Source organism: Ambystoma mexicanum, chromosome 1q (assembly GCF_040938575.1).
Source record: "Ambystoma mexicanum isolate Mex_15411 chromosome 1q, UKY_AmexF1_1, whole genome shotgun sequence".
Taxonomy (NCBI): domain Eukaryota; kingdom Metazoa; phylum Chordata; class Amphibia; order Caudata; family Ambystomatidae; genus Ambystoma; species Ambystoma mexicanum.
In genome coordinates, this window is record NC_090922.1 from 538,245,225 (window position 1) to 538,261,090 (window position 15,866).

At 48.5% G+C, this 15,866-nt stretch overlaps 1 protein-coding gene across 5 annotated transcripts in view; it reads left to right on the top strand.

Moving 5' to 3' along the window:
- Nucleotides 1–15,866, top strand: part of CIC (capicua transcriptional repressor) — a 2,254,744-nt gene that overhangs the window by 1,947,833 nt on the left and 291,045 nt on the right. For all 5 annotated transcript variants that reach the window (XM_069640957.1, XM_069640955.1, XM_069640959.1 and 2 more), the window contains exon 19: nt 7,938–8,069. In XM_069640957.1, coding sequence (XP_069497058.1) covers nt 7,938–8,069 — 132 coding nt within the window. The remainder of the gene's footprint in view (nt 1–7,937; nt 8,070–15,866) is intronic.

Consider the following 15,866-nt stretch of genomic DNA (forward strand, 5'->3'; position numbering starts at 1 on the left):
GACAGGGCCTCCCTGTCCTTGTCCTGTAGTCCTTTTTCATTTGTGTTCTGTATGGTTTTCTGCCCAGGAGTCCATGTGGGACTCCTGGCAGTGCAGCTCTACCTGTTTTTGGTTTGGTGTACAGACCCATGGGATACCCTTATGACAGCCATGGTGGAGATACAACCCTGTTCCCCTCGTGTATGTTTTTGGGCACCTGTGTGGCCCGCAGAGCAGGGTATGGGCTGGTGGCAGCTCCATGTTGAATTTAACAGGTGCTCTGAGTATCCTCCATTTTGGGGATACCCGAGCCCTGCCATTGGAATCAGTTGATTCCTGATAGGAAACAAGATGGCCCCTGTGGCCTCTTGCTTTCTATTGCCTGTTACCTTGTTTTCCCAAATTCCTGGGAGACCCTGACTCTATCCCTTCCCCCTGACTGGCTGTTGAGTGGAAGTTCCATATATGGTGTTGTTGTGAAGTCCAGGCCAGACTGGCTGAAGCCTTCCCAGTGACTGTATGTTGTGGGTACACCCTGTGGTGGGACCTTTGTGAATGGAGTGTGTGACCAATATGCAATTCTTGTTGTGGATGTCTGGTATCTGGTGTTTGACACAATGACTGAGACAGCCCTGCCCGAAACTGGTATGAATGCAGTGTATAGTGTTGAATGGCTGGCTACTTGTCCCAATACACATTCCTTGTTGTGAGTGTCTGAGAGGGAGGAGTATGGCCTGAATGCACTGTATGCCTGATTGACTGCTGAATGCCCTTCTGAGTGATTGGTTGCCTGAGTGTGACCCAGCTGAATGAATGGGAGATCAGCTAGTATATCTGGGGGCCTCTCACTGCTAGAATTCCTTCAGAGGCTGGAGTTGAAACTAAGATTGAAACTGAATCTCGAAGCCGAGCCTGAAGAAGGTTGACTGCTGTCACCCTTCGCCGAAAGCCGTCGAGACTGGTCCAAGAGAGGACCTGGTTAGGCACCCTCTTCCCGTGCTCCATGGGACCATCGAGCACCGCTAACCTTCGCCGAACCTCCCTGGAAGTCAGACCCTCGACAGGCTGCCAACCGGATACGGGGCCCGCCGAGGAGAATGAAGATGAGCACTGGACATCCCGTCCACCGCCGTTGACCAGGGTTTGCAGGTTTGCATAACTGCTGAAGGCCCGTCGAGGCTGTGTTGCCCAGAAGAGGGTACTGCTTGACGCTGTGCCATCGACGACCAGAGCCTCACGCTCCTTTGCCTAAGACTTTTGATTCATGGACACGCTCGTCCGCACCGCCGTCCGCCTTATCCCGCCGGAGAAGGCCAGGCCATTGATGCGCCAAGGAGCATCTGCTGATGGGTTTCCCGCCACCCAAAGACCGTAGAGACGCCGGATGACTCAACGCCCTTGCTGGGCCACAGTTCTTCACAAACTCTTTGCAGTCCTCAACTATCGACATGAGGTGCCCACACGCCTCTTCCTTGCAGGACATCTTCACTCCGTCGTCGATGAGCACCGCTGGGACCAAAGCTGCTGCCTCGACGTCGAGTTCATTTTCTTCGAGGGATCTCGATGATCCGTGGCTCCTGCTTTAAAGGTAGCCTCTCAAGAAGTATCCGTCAACGACTTGTCGTCGAACTCTATTCCAGGTACATTGGGGTGGTAGAAACATTATAGAAGGAAATAAGACTTATAGAACAATATATGGACTGGGTTGGTGATATATATCTTTACTTTACAGGTTTCCCAGGTTGGGGGGGGGGGGGAATCGCCACACAGAACTGTGTCCAGGTAACGGGGCCAGTATTCTGCCAATTGTTCTAACCAACTGCTTTCCTCCTATATCCATTGTTGGTTACCTTTATTAAGTGATTTGTGTGACATTTAACCAGAGTATAGTTGATGCACTTTAATGAGATCTGATAATAATTTTGGTACCACTTTGAACTGTATGCATTTGCCATTATAGATTTACTGAGCACAAAGTGAGTTATTGTGATTGTGTATATAACCTTGAACCTTTATATAAAGACTGTGTTTTAACTAATACAGTGCGTGGACATTCCTTTGTGGGAGCTTGGGGACTACACTGTACTTAAGCACCAGCCTGCATCACCTCCTGAGAAGCTAGGCCTTGATTACTCGTCCATTGCTACCGTAATAGAGAATCTTGGCTTGCGTCCTCTGTGCCTCTCCTCTACCATATAGAGAGCAGGAGTAGAGACTCCCCCCGCCCCCTCCAGTCTTTACAGCCACTCCATCTCAAGCACAGGAAATACCCGAGGTTCGCAGTTTAGAGTCCTGCCTTTTCGGGTTGACCTCTGCTGCAAGGGTCTTCACCAAACTAATGGTGGTAGTGGCAGCGCATCTCAGGAGAGAGAGGGGATTCACTTCTACCCCAACCTAGACGATTAGCTGATCAGGGTGTGTTTTCCCAAACAAGCCTTGGATCACCTTAGCGTTACCTGCCACTCCCTACACAGACTGGGCTTCTCCCTCAATTTCAAGAAGTCACAAATGACACCTTCCCAACAGCTCCAGTATATCAGAGCTGTTTTAGGCACATCCTTGGGAAAGTGCTCGCCACCCAAGGTCAGGGCTCAAGACTTTCTCCAGATGGTGGTAAAGTGTCACAATGGCCACTGTCTCCCGGCCTTCGAATTCCTAAGGTTGCTCGGCCTCATGGCATCCTGTATTTACCTGGTGCCAGAGGCTCACCTACGAATGAGATCCCTACAGTGGGCTCTCAGAACACAATGGTCCCAGTACTCGGGACAGATGTCGGATCTACTGCAGGTTCCGATCAAAGTTGAGCAGGATCTTCTGTGGTGAGCCTGCGAGGATAATATCCTGAAGGGGTAACATTTGTGGCAACCATGGCCAGAGACGTGTGTAGTGACTGATGCCTCACTCACGGGGTGGGGAGCCCACACGAATGCTCTGACAGCCAGCGGTTTTTGGTCTTCATCGCCATCAGAGTCCAAACTACATATCAATCTTTTGGCGCTGAGGGCAATCAGACTAGCGCTGAAGGCCTTCCTGCCCTCTGCCGCGGGAAAGAATGTCCTGATAATGATGGACAACACTCGCAAGGCATAATTAAAAGGGCCGTATTGACAAGATTTCTGTGTGTAAAAGGCCCAATACACACCTCATAGGGCTGGATGTGTGTCATGATGGCGGATATGCAGCCTGTTTGATACCTTTGAAGAGTGGAGTAAGTATAGATGCCCGAAGAGCCTAGTCACCTTTGAACAAAAGATTTGATACGTTGTTTGGACCTGGAGCCCTTGAACTACTAGCTTTGACAATGATTTCCTCCATTAGCGGTGGGTCGATTTTTAAATGAGCTATCTGAGCCATCCATACACAATTGTTCTCCAATAGGAGGAAGGACACTTTTTTCAGTTGAGAAGAGCGACTTGTCGTTTCTGACCCAAACAGCCTCTTCAACCACGTTTAGCTGCGTAATCGCTTGGCTGCTTTCCAATTAATTCATAACCCTCCAAAAATCTGACATCATTATGTCTAAGCAATTTTAATATCAGTAAAGCAGTGTTTTGCTTTATCCTGTCATGTTGTTGTTTACATGAGTTTTATATTGTTGTTTATTTAATACGCCTAATTTACTTATCCTGCACCTTCACCACAGTATTGTTTATTAGTATATTTTTTATTTTTTTACCTTGTGACACGTTTGGCATTTGCTACTTTTTCATTATATACATGAGTATATTTGCCAGGCCTAGTCCTCTGTTTTCTCTTACCACTCAACATACATTTCTGTCTTTCGATCTGGAACTCTCAAAGTTAACCAAAGAGAAGGTGAATGTTTTCCATTTGTATATTGTTATGTTGAATGTTTCGACAAGCGATACGTTATATTTCATGATGGTCCCCTTATTCCATGATATGATATGATATGATTAGTTATTTATAACGCGCTTAATACCCAGAGGTTTCTAAGCGCGGACCCCGGGGATCGAACCTTTGTTACTCTGTGTCGTCCTATTTCCAAGGCGAGCATGTTGCTGCTAAGCTATCCTCCCGAGACAATGATGTATGGTTCTCCGCTGCACTGATCAGTAAATCATTAGGCCCACATGGGATTTCCAGTGACAGACCACATTCCACCTTGACCTTCAGGAAACAATGATCATTCCATTGATTAACAGAACTAAAACCGTACAGCGGGTAAACGTGATTGAGTCTACAAAAATATAGTCTATAACTGATCTACTTCGACCCCTCTGCCATGTGTGCTTTCCTGGTAAGTCCCCATTGATATTACCATTCAATTTATGTAATCCAAGGGTATGCATAGACACCCACCATGTTAGACCATTTAGCTCCTTTGCAGAACGGGGAACACAATAACTCACATTTTCACCGTAGTTTTGATTATCCACCTCTTCTGGGCATAAGGAATTTAAATTGCCTGCGATATAAACAAAGCGTCCAACATTTTGGCATTTCCAGTTAAGTACATAATCACTTAATGATTGCAAGAAATATACGTAACTCGGCCACCCCAGTATGCCAGTAAACTTTCAAAAACAAGATCTTACTGGTTACCGAGCCTCAAATGTACAATGCCGGTCAAACACTTTAATATTGGAAAACAAGGGACATGATTTAATGACACACAAACCCCCCACAGGACGGCCCTCCGCCCCCCCCCCTGTTGCAGCCTGCAGATGGATACTCTACCCATAAAAAATTGGGCAAGAAAGCAGCCAGGTCTCTTGGAATAGCATAATTATATGGTCCTTTAAAATGGATCCCAACAAATGATCTGTGAATAGATGGGAATGACCACGTTAATTCCATGACAATATGGAACAATTATAGTTCCCATTTAATTTATTGGCATTACCTTTCCTGACCAATGCTTCAGATATCTGTGACCAGTCCCCATGACCATGAAGGGATACTCCCTCCTCAATGCAACCACTTCCCCATGCCCTGTTACACACCCAGGAGCTGAAGTGTTAGCATTATATGCACACTTTAGTTTTTTTCGATGTCCCAGCAATACACACCTCACTGGGTGATTCAAAGCCAATTTCTTTTACCTGGAAATCCATAATTTTAAGTGGGACTGATTCTGTGAGTATATCTTCCAATACAAATCTGGAGGCCATATCGACAATTACACGATCCGTACATTCATGATCAAACAAATACTGTGTCAATATCTTTTGTCAGTATGTCCTTCAGATTGGTAACCTCTGCAAAAATCGACAAAATTCAAGAATGGTTTGATATTAATGGCTTGTTGTCCCATTCACATCCTTCCAATAAAATACTGTCTGGACGAGGCTCTTATCTCTGATTACTACATTCAAAAGAGCCATGTTTTTGTCTGTTTGATTTACCTCTGAACCTAGAAACATTACCACTTTTCACTGGTGTGTCCACTCCAATTGCCCTCCTCAGAACACTAATCACTGGAGTCGCCCTAGATATTATCTGTCGACCACCCAGTTTGCACATTGGAGGATCCATCAGTACTACTCTGTTTTGTACTGTGTCCATATCCCCCATTATATGGGTTTGCCCCCGCACTTGCCAATAATTCAGTCGTCACTCTACAAAACCCTCTGCCACATGATTTCACCAAGTAAGTAGGCCCTGGTGGTGGTCGGCAATTACAATTTGCATTGACATTCTAGGTTAAACTTGATTGATTTGTTCACCCCCTCATAAACTCCAGCCACTGACTGATTAGTTGGTGCTTCACACATTAGATTTCCCGCTAATGCCTACCTGTGGCCCAATACTACTGTCGTTCTTAGCCTCTGCGATTTTAGAACACCATTGATCGTCCCGTGGAGTTTGATTAGATAACACTGCTTTTCGGTTGACAGAGTGTATGTCATTCACTACCACCCTACCTATATCTCCCATAGCTTTATTGCTTTGTTGCTAGCCAGTTTGAACAAAGACAGATTGTTTACAAATCGTGGGGAGATTTTTTACATCCACCCCTACAACCTCCCCAAAACAGTAAACCTTGCCCTGAATACCAGTTTGTGAAGCCACTGTGTGACCTTTGATCGTAGCGAGATGGCTTGGAGTGGTACAACAGAACAAACATTTCTACATTTTTCCGTCCCCTCTACAGGGGTAAATACACTTGTAGCAGATTTTTTAGTGGTGGTATTAACCAAATCTTCCTGTTCTCTCACTGGTCCACACCAGCTAGAGTCGGAGAGGAAGGCATCTTCCTCCACCGAACGCCTCTGGACACAGTTCAGCCCATAACTGCCATTTTAAATGTACTGGAGTAGGCCGCCTTTGATTTATCTCCAAAGGATTCTTGGATGGTCAAATTCCGCAGGAACTTCCTGGACAATTTCCGTCCTAGCATGGAAGCGTTAACAGTCTTGCTCTTCTTAACCACAGTTGTTGTCTGATATTTAGTTTTAGTCAAGGATTGTTTCGCACCCGGGATCTCTAATGGACTCTGTTTCTTTCCCCCATATGATCGGTCTCCTTAACAGAGGAAATACTGGATTCCCACGGTAATTCCCCCAAGCCTTGTATCTATATGGATCCGTTATGAGTTTCACAGTAACAGGCATTAGCATCACTGAAGTGCTGTGAAGGTCTGGATGCCTGTTGTAACCTCAATATCGCCTGGGATAAATCAGTTCAGTGTCTGCTTCTAGATGCAGCAAAGATTTCAGATCGACCTCGTGGGCTGCATTATCTAGTTTCTTGCCAATTGCCTCAAGCTAAATTGTGTGTTTTCATTTCTGTCTTAATGTTCTCAAATAGCGAGGCAAACGTAGGCACCACATAGTTAAGTGCTACAAGGGCCCGTCCAGCGCTGCCCTCCACATCCAAAACGGGTTGTCCAAGTGAAGAGGATACTGGCTGCCCCGAACGTGGACAAGGGATCAGTACAAATAATGATTTTACTTCGTCATCCTAATATATAGATTGAGAGTCAGCGACCTGCACACTATATAAATCACCCTGCTCAAGATGTATGTCTGCATACTTGAGCAACTCTGCATCCATAACTAAAGATGTAGCCTTGGGCTCTGCTACTGAATTAGCCTGGGCAGCTACTCTTGCCCCGGCAAGGTCTGGCTTTGTAGTGATTTTGCAGGGCAAGCCTGAAATCTTCATGTTCTTTTTACCAGGAAATGGTGATTTAAGTTTTGCGCCTTAGAAACCCCCTCTGCCTCCAACCTTTGCTCCAAGGTTATTGCTGGGTCGAATTGTTAATTACTGCACGGCCCATCTCTAGGGATACTGGTAAAGGCAGAGCATGGGCAATTTTGAACATTTCATCCTCAATGCTTGGTAGACCCGATTTCGCCATGCTTCTAAGACCAAACATTTTTACAGTTTGTTTCAACAATTGAAAAAATACAATACAATTTTCACCTGTTTGAGTAGATGGAATGTCAATCCACTGCTGACATCTGCCAACCGTCTGCAACACCTCAGCAAAAGGCTCCCTTATTCTCTCGTATTTTTATTTTGTTGATGACTGGTCTGAGTTTTTTGTGGTATTTACAGTTTTTTGTTTTTCAATAATGTGTTTGTGATGTTCAAATGAACTCTCTTCCATTGTATGAATTAAATTAAATGTGTTTTGAATAATTACTTCAAACCTCCTTTCTGCTTGCACTACAGTTGTTCCCCATAGTCTGAGGATTAGGAGCTCCTTTTTCAGTATGCCCTGATAAGAGTAGAAACATGAGTTTTATTATTAATTAAACCTATTTCATGAGTGTTTGCTCCCTGCAAAGTGATTGCTCAGATCAAAACATTCACCTTCCTTTTCAATTAATACAAGTATACAATGAAAGTTGGACATGATGCATAAACGGAGCATTGGGGAAGAAAGTGTTATCTAGTAGTAGGAGTAGTAAAGGTGTCACTGGGATGTTATGAGTGTAGCACCTCTCTAACAGTGCACTAATATCGGAATCTGACATTTCTTACAGATTTGGATTCATCGACAGAGGATCCCATCTCCCCAAAACGCAAAATGCGCCGTCGTTCCAGCTGCAGCTCGGAGCCGAACACCCCGAAGAGTGCCAAGTGTGATGCAGAGATATTCACCTTTGATAAGACAGGTAAAGACTTGTGTTCTCTTTGACCATAGTAGTGCACAATGGATGTGGGGCATTGACAGTGTAGCACATCGTAAGATCCTGACAAGGTCGTGCAGCTCTAATTTCAGATCGGTGTGAGACCTTTTGGGATGGTGCAACCCTAGGCTAACTTGGTGGCTGCCTAGGGCGCAGCTGGGTGTGCCAAACAGTATGTTTATCTCTTTTGTTAGGAATTAAACAGTTGCAAACCATTCTGAGTTAAAGTGGCTAAGTGATGAGCTCCAGCAATTAGTGAGTCACCCCTATCGAGGAGTCACTTCTTGACAGTGGAAGCATGTCTAATAGCTATTGATATCTGGTTTTGGGCTGCACTGCACATTGCCTGTCTCAAGTAAAAGCACATAGGCTTGATAGGAAGTAGTATTGATGAAACAATGTAGCAGGATCAGTTAATTCATACATGGAGCACACACACCACACATGTAGAAGTGGATTGAGTCTTGGTGCACTACGGCCCTCATTGCAGGTTCAGCAGCAAGAAATCTGAGAATAGGTTAAAGTGTGCTGTGCTTGAAACATATTTTCTCTTAAACATGTTCATTTGCATATACAACCTCGTAGGTGTAAATAGATCTACATTTTAAACCATGCTGGAAGAGCTGCCGGAGTACTGGAAGCACAATTGATTTGTTGCAGTGTGTGCTCCGAAGCAGAAGTATTTTTTTGGTGCAACTTTAAACCGAATAAATAGACTTTATGTTTGGCACACAATACCTTCATTTTTCTGTGCTAACTTTCAAAGCAATGCTAAAATACATTCATCAGGGCTTGCCCTTGTATTCCAGTGTTGGCTTACAATCTGTGCATACTGAGGGTGAGTGCATAGTGCGCAACCTGTCAAAGTGTTATGGGGCTGTCTGATGGTAAAATGTTTCTCCAACAACATTAAACTAATTGAACATTTTGGATGGCAGTTGACAAAATCTGTTGATGAAAACAGGTCTGACCCTCCAAATTGAGGTTGCTTAGAAGCAGGGCTAGAAAAACTAATAGGTCACTGGGGATGGCATTGAACATAAATGGTGCTGATAGCATTTTAGCTGCACTGCATGCACACTCGATAGGGCCTTGTATGTTTGATAGAATGCCATCTCGGAGGCTGTAGAAGCCTGAGCTTTTTTTGATGTTTAATTCTAAAATGATACAGGGAATTCTGTTTCAAAAATGGACTCTACTGATAAGAACCCACTTTGTGTTGCTCCATGCCAAAAAGCACAGTACACCCAGGAACCTTGCTCGGACTGTCTGCGGACATCTCCCAGCAGCTGCATTGTAGTGCCATCAGGGCAGATTCAAAGGACACATGCATTTCTGAACACAGCTGCTGAAGGTTCCAACAGGCCGAGCAGGCTTTTTAACTGTATGCCCCTTAGGGTCAAAATGCATATCATAATTGTGTTCCCCACCAGACTGGTGGCAGTTGATGCAAACTAAATATGTCATGTCTGGTTTTGACATGGTGGCTACTGGGATTGAAGTTATACAGCCACAAGCATTTGATGTCTTTTCTGTTTTCAGATTGGTGGACAATGACTCTTTCATGATAGGGACTGGTGTGTATTAATTATGTCTAGGCTGCTGCAGCCACCACACCGTGTGGGTCCCACCCAGGAACTCCTCTCTTTCGATGCCCCTGAGAAGTCTTGGCACATTGTATAGGGAACAGAAAAGTTTCCTTGAGGTTTAGCTGGCAACTGGTGCTACAAAGACAGTGCTATCATTACAATTGCCAACTCTCACCGGTGTGCTAATTACTGAAGTTGTTTTGATGTAGATGGCCAACGGAAAGGGTGTAGTTAGTGCAACCCAGGAGAGTTTCAGTCCACTGTAGAGTCCTACCAGCTTGTATTTTTTTAATGCTCCCAAACTTCCTGTACCCCTCCCCATTTCCTGCAGACCAGGTACTCTGGGTATGGCATCACTGGGCAAAAGACCCTTTTACAGCAGCCACGATTGGGCCCATAACAGCAGGCTTGTTATGAGCAATCCTCTGTGGCATTTTGACTATGTACAATGACTGGAAAGGGTGGGGCCGGCCCTCCCCTTAATTAATCCGTTGGCCATTCTTGAAGGGGGATTCATCTGCAAAATAATAGGGAGTACAGTTAATTCTAAAGTCCTCTGCCAGAGAGGCGCAGACCAGAAGATCAATGGAAGATGATCACTCTTCTCCCTAATCATCCAAAGGGCATATGTGTGGCAACTGCTGGCTTGTCATGGCCTACTGCAACTGAGAACCACTTGTACCTATGACCCTGCTTATTGGAAGTGACAAAACCATTTAAGTGCTTTCTACGACCTGTCTTGGTTGGGAAAGGCAGAGGAAAGAATGTACCTTGCCATCAGAGACCCTCTACTGTGTCTTTCTTTCCCTGCATTTCCGAACTGTACGACGCCAACTTGGGAACCTTCAACACCATCCAAATGAACTCCTGGACTCCTCTTTGATTTAAACGCTCGACTGCTTCTGCATTTCTGAGTATTGCCTGACGCTGAGGTTCCGCCATCTCCTCATCTGAGCCCCACTGAGTCTTCTAGTGTTCCCAACTTGACATTTCCTAGCTAGTGACAAGCTTCTTCGAGCTCCAAGCCGTCCCCGCTGCAGTACCTCAATGCCGTGTTGAGCCAGTCAAGCTCACTTTCCACCAAAGGCTTCTTTGCACTGAGGCCGCCAAGTCTTCCAGCTCCTTCGGCCTGATATTGTCTGCTGTTTCTCAGCCTTTCTGACCCACAAGCAGTCAGTCACCTTGCCAAACCACATTGCGTCTTTGGATACTGCCGACGGCACTCCAAGCACGGCGCCAAAAGTCCACAGACTCCCGGCTCGGAGACGAAAAGCTTACTGACATTGGTTCTGTCCCACCAATCTGCTTTAAAAGACCCTAGTGACTTGTAAGACCCCACTTGATACCTTTTTATAGACCTGTCCAATAACTTGGGCATTTGCTGCGGCAATCAGTGTTTTTGCACCTGTGTCTTCAACCCAGAGCGCCCCCTTTATTTAGTCTGCATTCTTTGTTTTTCTTTAGAGGGGTAGGTTATAGTGTTTTTGACTAGTTTGCATTTGTTAGTATAATTAAAATGCCCTATTTCTATCTAATCTTGGTTAAAATTTCTGCAATTTTGGTAACACAGTACTTTTGCAGTTTGTGTTGCTTCTCGCCCATTCTGAAGTGTATGCCTTCACCACACTAAAAGGCAAAGGAGGTATACATGTCGGGCTATACCTGTTTCAACTTTGATTGGGGTCACTGATGGTTTTGTAGAATTGTGGGGGATAAGTAGCATTTTTATTCACTACTCGTCCCTGAAGTCTTACTGAGCAGTAGTCATTGTATTCAGTGTTTCAGCCAAGCTGCACTTCTCTGATGTTTTAGCACTTGCTACTTAACCGAATATTGGCCAGCAGGAGTGATGCGCACAGAGGCGTAGCCAGAATTGTCTAACAAGTGGGGCCTGAAGCTGATGTAGTTTGGCCCACTGCATTGATATTAACATCTGAGTGGGCATTTACAGATTTTGGGTGGGTCTTAAACGCTCAGGCCCTACCCTGTCTACACCTCTGGCTGCGCACACTTGGTAGTGGTGCCGGGCGTGGACCAATTCCAATTTAACACAAACCCAAAGCTCTCAGCTGATCTCCCTCCGCCAGGCTCGGACCATCTTCATCTACTTTGTCATCAGCTTTCTTTACATTATTAACATCGAAGAGTTTCGATTGTGCACAGGATTTTGCAGGACACTTCGATTCACAATTCTTGTTACTCTTTCAGTTGGATACCCTATAGAGCCTTTCGAATGAGCACGCACATGCTGCTGGACCACTCTAAGGTATCATATCTTGGCTTTAAAGTTCAATCACTCATCGGTTTAATTTTTCTTGCGTTATTACATACCCTTCATACAATGTTCGATTCAGCCTTCAATATTCAATGTTGCTGCTTGCAACCTTGGTTCTCCAGCATGGGGTCTGGCATGGATTCACATGCTCATGAATATTCCCCGTCGTCAGGCTGGGAATACTCGGTAAAGAAAAAATCGGTATCCGTTTTGTTTCTGATCTGTCTTTCTTAGTAGTAACCAATCACTGATCACTGGGGTCATACTGCCCCCAGCCAATGACTGCCCTCTCCCTATGCCCCGCCTCTGGCAGCCATCCTCAGATTTTTACCGCACCCTCAAGTGTTGGGAGTCCTCGTGTTTAGCTCTTGAGTTTTTTTACTGCGTTTTCACGCTTTTTCACGAGATTTTCTCATTTTTTCGGTTTAATCGAGCCTCAAACTCCACTGTTTCTACTTCCGATAACGGGGACCCGTTTCAGAATTCTTCTACGCCCCTCAAGGGTGAAGTTTTCGTCGAGTTTACACTTCTTGGAGGATTCCGGAATATCTGCGGCCTACCTCAACGGACATGGCCCAGGACAAGGGAAGCTCAACGCCCGGATCCAAGCTCTTCGGGAACTGCCCTGGATGCGGATTATATAACGTTTTCAAGGAGGACGAGCATTCGCAATGTCTCTACTGCCTTCATGAGGACAAGACGCACGTGGAGAAAGACTGTGCGTTCTGCAAGAACCTTTCGGAACCGACCAAACAAGATCGTCGTTCCCGCCTCGCCACCTGGCTGGAGAAGGGCACAGCAGGTGAGAAGACGAAGAAGAAGTCTGAGCGGGCTTCTAAGTCCTGTGAGGGCTCCCCGGCGACGGGGGCCCAACAGAAGGCCAAGCACCGCGAGTCCGCGGGCACCGGGAGTGCCGAAAGGTCGGGCTCTTCGGTTGCCATGCAGGGCGCTACTTCTCCGGCACGCTCGACCACGAGCCAGCGCTCTGGTTCGGGGAAGAGGAAGTCCGAGAACCCGGGTAGGCCGCTGGAGCGGACCCGGTCGATCTCGAAGGGGGAGCGAGGCGCTGACGCTCCCCCCAAGGTGAAGGCCCAGGACGCACCTAAGGTGGTGAGGGCTTTGATCCACCCGGCTAAGGCCTCTACCGAAGTGGTCGCTGTGACCCTGGCGGAGCCGGCTGAGTCTACGCCAGTGGAAACGGCCTCTGGGCCCAGAGTATCCCTGCCACTGCGGAGGGAATCCTCTTTCCAGCCCATCGCTAAGACCCCCGTGAAGCCCCCGGCTGAAAAAGAGGGGGGGGGGCGATGGCCATTACAGACTCGGAATCAGCCTCTGAGGAGGAACTTCTCCGGCACGCTCGACCACGAGCCAGCGCTCTGGTTCGGGGAAGAGGAAGTCCGAGAACCCGGGTAGGCCGCTGGAGCGGACCCGGTCGATCTCGAAGGGGGAGCGAGGCGCTGACGCTCCCCCCAAGGTGAAGGCCCAGGACGCACCTAAGGTGGTGAGGGCTTTGATCCACCCGGCTAAGGCCTCTACCGAAGTGGTCGCTGTGACCCTGGCGGAGCCGGCTGAGTCTACGCCAGTGGAAACGGCCTCTGGGCCCAGAGTATCCCTGCCACTGCGGAGGGAATCCTCTTTCCAGCCCATCGCTAAGACCCCCGTGAAGCCCCCGGCTGAAAAAGAGGGGGGGGGGGCGATGGCCATTACAGACTCGGAATCAGCCTCTGAGGAGGAACTGGTGGAAACCGAGAAGGGCCTCAACGAAAGGTCCATAGGCCTCAATGAGAGGTTCATAAGCCTCAACGAGAGGTTCGAGAAGGTTCGATCCCAGGGGACGGTCCCTGCTGACGTGATCGAAGATAGCGAACAGGGCCCAGTGGAGCGGCCATCCCGTCCGTCGCAGCCATTGCCCGAGCCCCAGGATAGCTCGGCGGCCATTTTGTTTGCAATCCAATCCTTATGTACCGAGATAAGGACGAGATTACCATGCACCCCGACTGAGGAGCCAGAACCAGGCCCGTCGGGAAGCCCTTCGAACAAGCGGAGGAGAGTCCACCCCGCTCCCCCTTCGTACCTGCGAGACCCCTCATCCCCCTTGCCGGACCCTAGAGAGGATACGGGGACGGACGATGATGGCGGCGATGACACAGCAGACATCCCTTCGTCACAAACCGCACCCCTTGCCCCACACTCTCCCCGCAGGCATCTCCAGCCGACGAGGTTGGCTCTTTCCACGCCATGGTAACCAGGGCATCCGAGCTCTTCCAGCTCTGCCATGAAGAACAGAAAAAGGAGGGGTTTCTGTACCAATGACGAGAGGCAAAGAGGAAGACGGTCCTCATGGTGCCTTTACTCGATGACATCTGGTACGAGGGGCTTGCTGTCCACAAGAATCCTTCCACGACACCCGCCAAGAGGGACAGGTACAAGAAGAAGTACCGAGTCCCCGATGCCGCCCCCTTGTGCCTCAGGGCCCAGCCCATGCCGGACTCGGTCGTCTCGGCAGTGGCTAAGAAGAAGGCAGCGGCGCGGCGGCTTCAACTTCCAATTCCCCACCGGACAGCAAGGGCAAGAAGTTGGACTCTATGGGATGACGAGTAATCTTGTCGGCGTCGACGACGATTAAGGCGGTCAATGCCTTAGTGATCGTGGCCCACTACGACGGGGAGCTCTGGTTCAAGATAGCTCCCCTGCTAGACTTCCTGCCTGATGACAAAAGGGCGGAGGCCCTAGAAATTCTGCAGGAAGGCGAGGTGGCGTTCGATCACGCCATAACGGTGGCAACGGACATTGCCGATACCGGATTTCGCCAACTGGGCAACGGAGTTTGCCTCCGCCGACGAGGATGGCTCAAGGCGACAGACTTTCGCCAGGACGTCCAGACCAGAGTGTTGGACATGCCGTTTGACGGCAACAACCTTTTTGGTAAGGTGGTGGACCAGTCTCTACAGGCCATCAAGACCGACTCGGAGATGGCCCGGGCCCTTGGGGCGCTTCAACAGCGACGGCCCTTTCGGAGCTCCGGAGGCAGACAGGGTGCCTCCAAAGGATCCAGCGGTGGCTGCTCCACTTACCGCCAGGCGGCCCGCTCCTCTTCCCAGGAGGCCTATAGAAGTTGCTGCAAGCAACAGGGATCCCGCCGTCGTCGCCAAGGAGGCCAAGGCGGCAAGGCCGCCTCCAAGCAAGACTGACCCGGCAGGGGTGTCAGGCCCCCACCGAAGCACCCCGGTGGGAGGCCGGCTGACGAAGTTCGTCAGAGTGTGGGAGTCCATCTACACCGATCGTTGGGTGTTGGACACCCTGGCCAATGGGCACTGGCTGGAATTCCAAAAGAAGTACCCTCGCATTCCTCCCGTGGCCAGGAAGGAGAATCACGTCCCTCAACTGCTGTTGGAGGTAAAGGCGATGCTCCAGAAAGGTGCCATCGAGCTCGTCCACAGGAGGCTCCGGGGCTCCGGAGTGTACTCAAGGTACTTCCTCGTCAGAAAGAAGACAGGCGGTTGGCGCCCCATCCTGGACCTTCGTCGGTTAAACAAATACATCAAGGCGCAGAAATTCAGGATGGTCACCTTCCAGCACATGCTGGGACAGCTGGAGGAAGGCGACTTCCTATAGTCGTTGGACCTGGAGGATGCTTACTTCCACATCCCCATTCTAAAAAGGCACAGGAAGTTCCTCAGGTTCGTGGTTCAGGGACGCCACTACCAATTCAGAGCCCTACCGTTCGGATTAAGGTCGGCACCCAGGGTTTTCACCAAGTGCCTGGCACCAGTGGCGGCGCGGCTGCGCCTGCAGGGGATCCACGTCTACCCCTACTTGGACGACTGGCTAATCCGGGCAAGGACAAGGGAACTCGCCGTCGAGCATACAGCGAGGACCGTCCGGTTACTCACGGAGCTGGGGTTCGCCATCAACTAC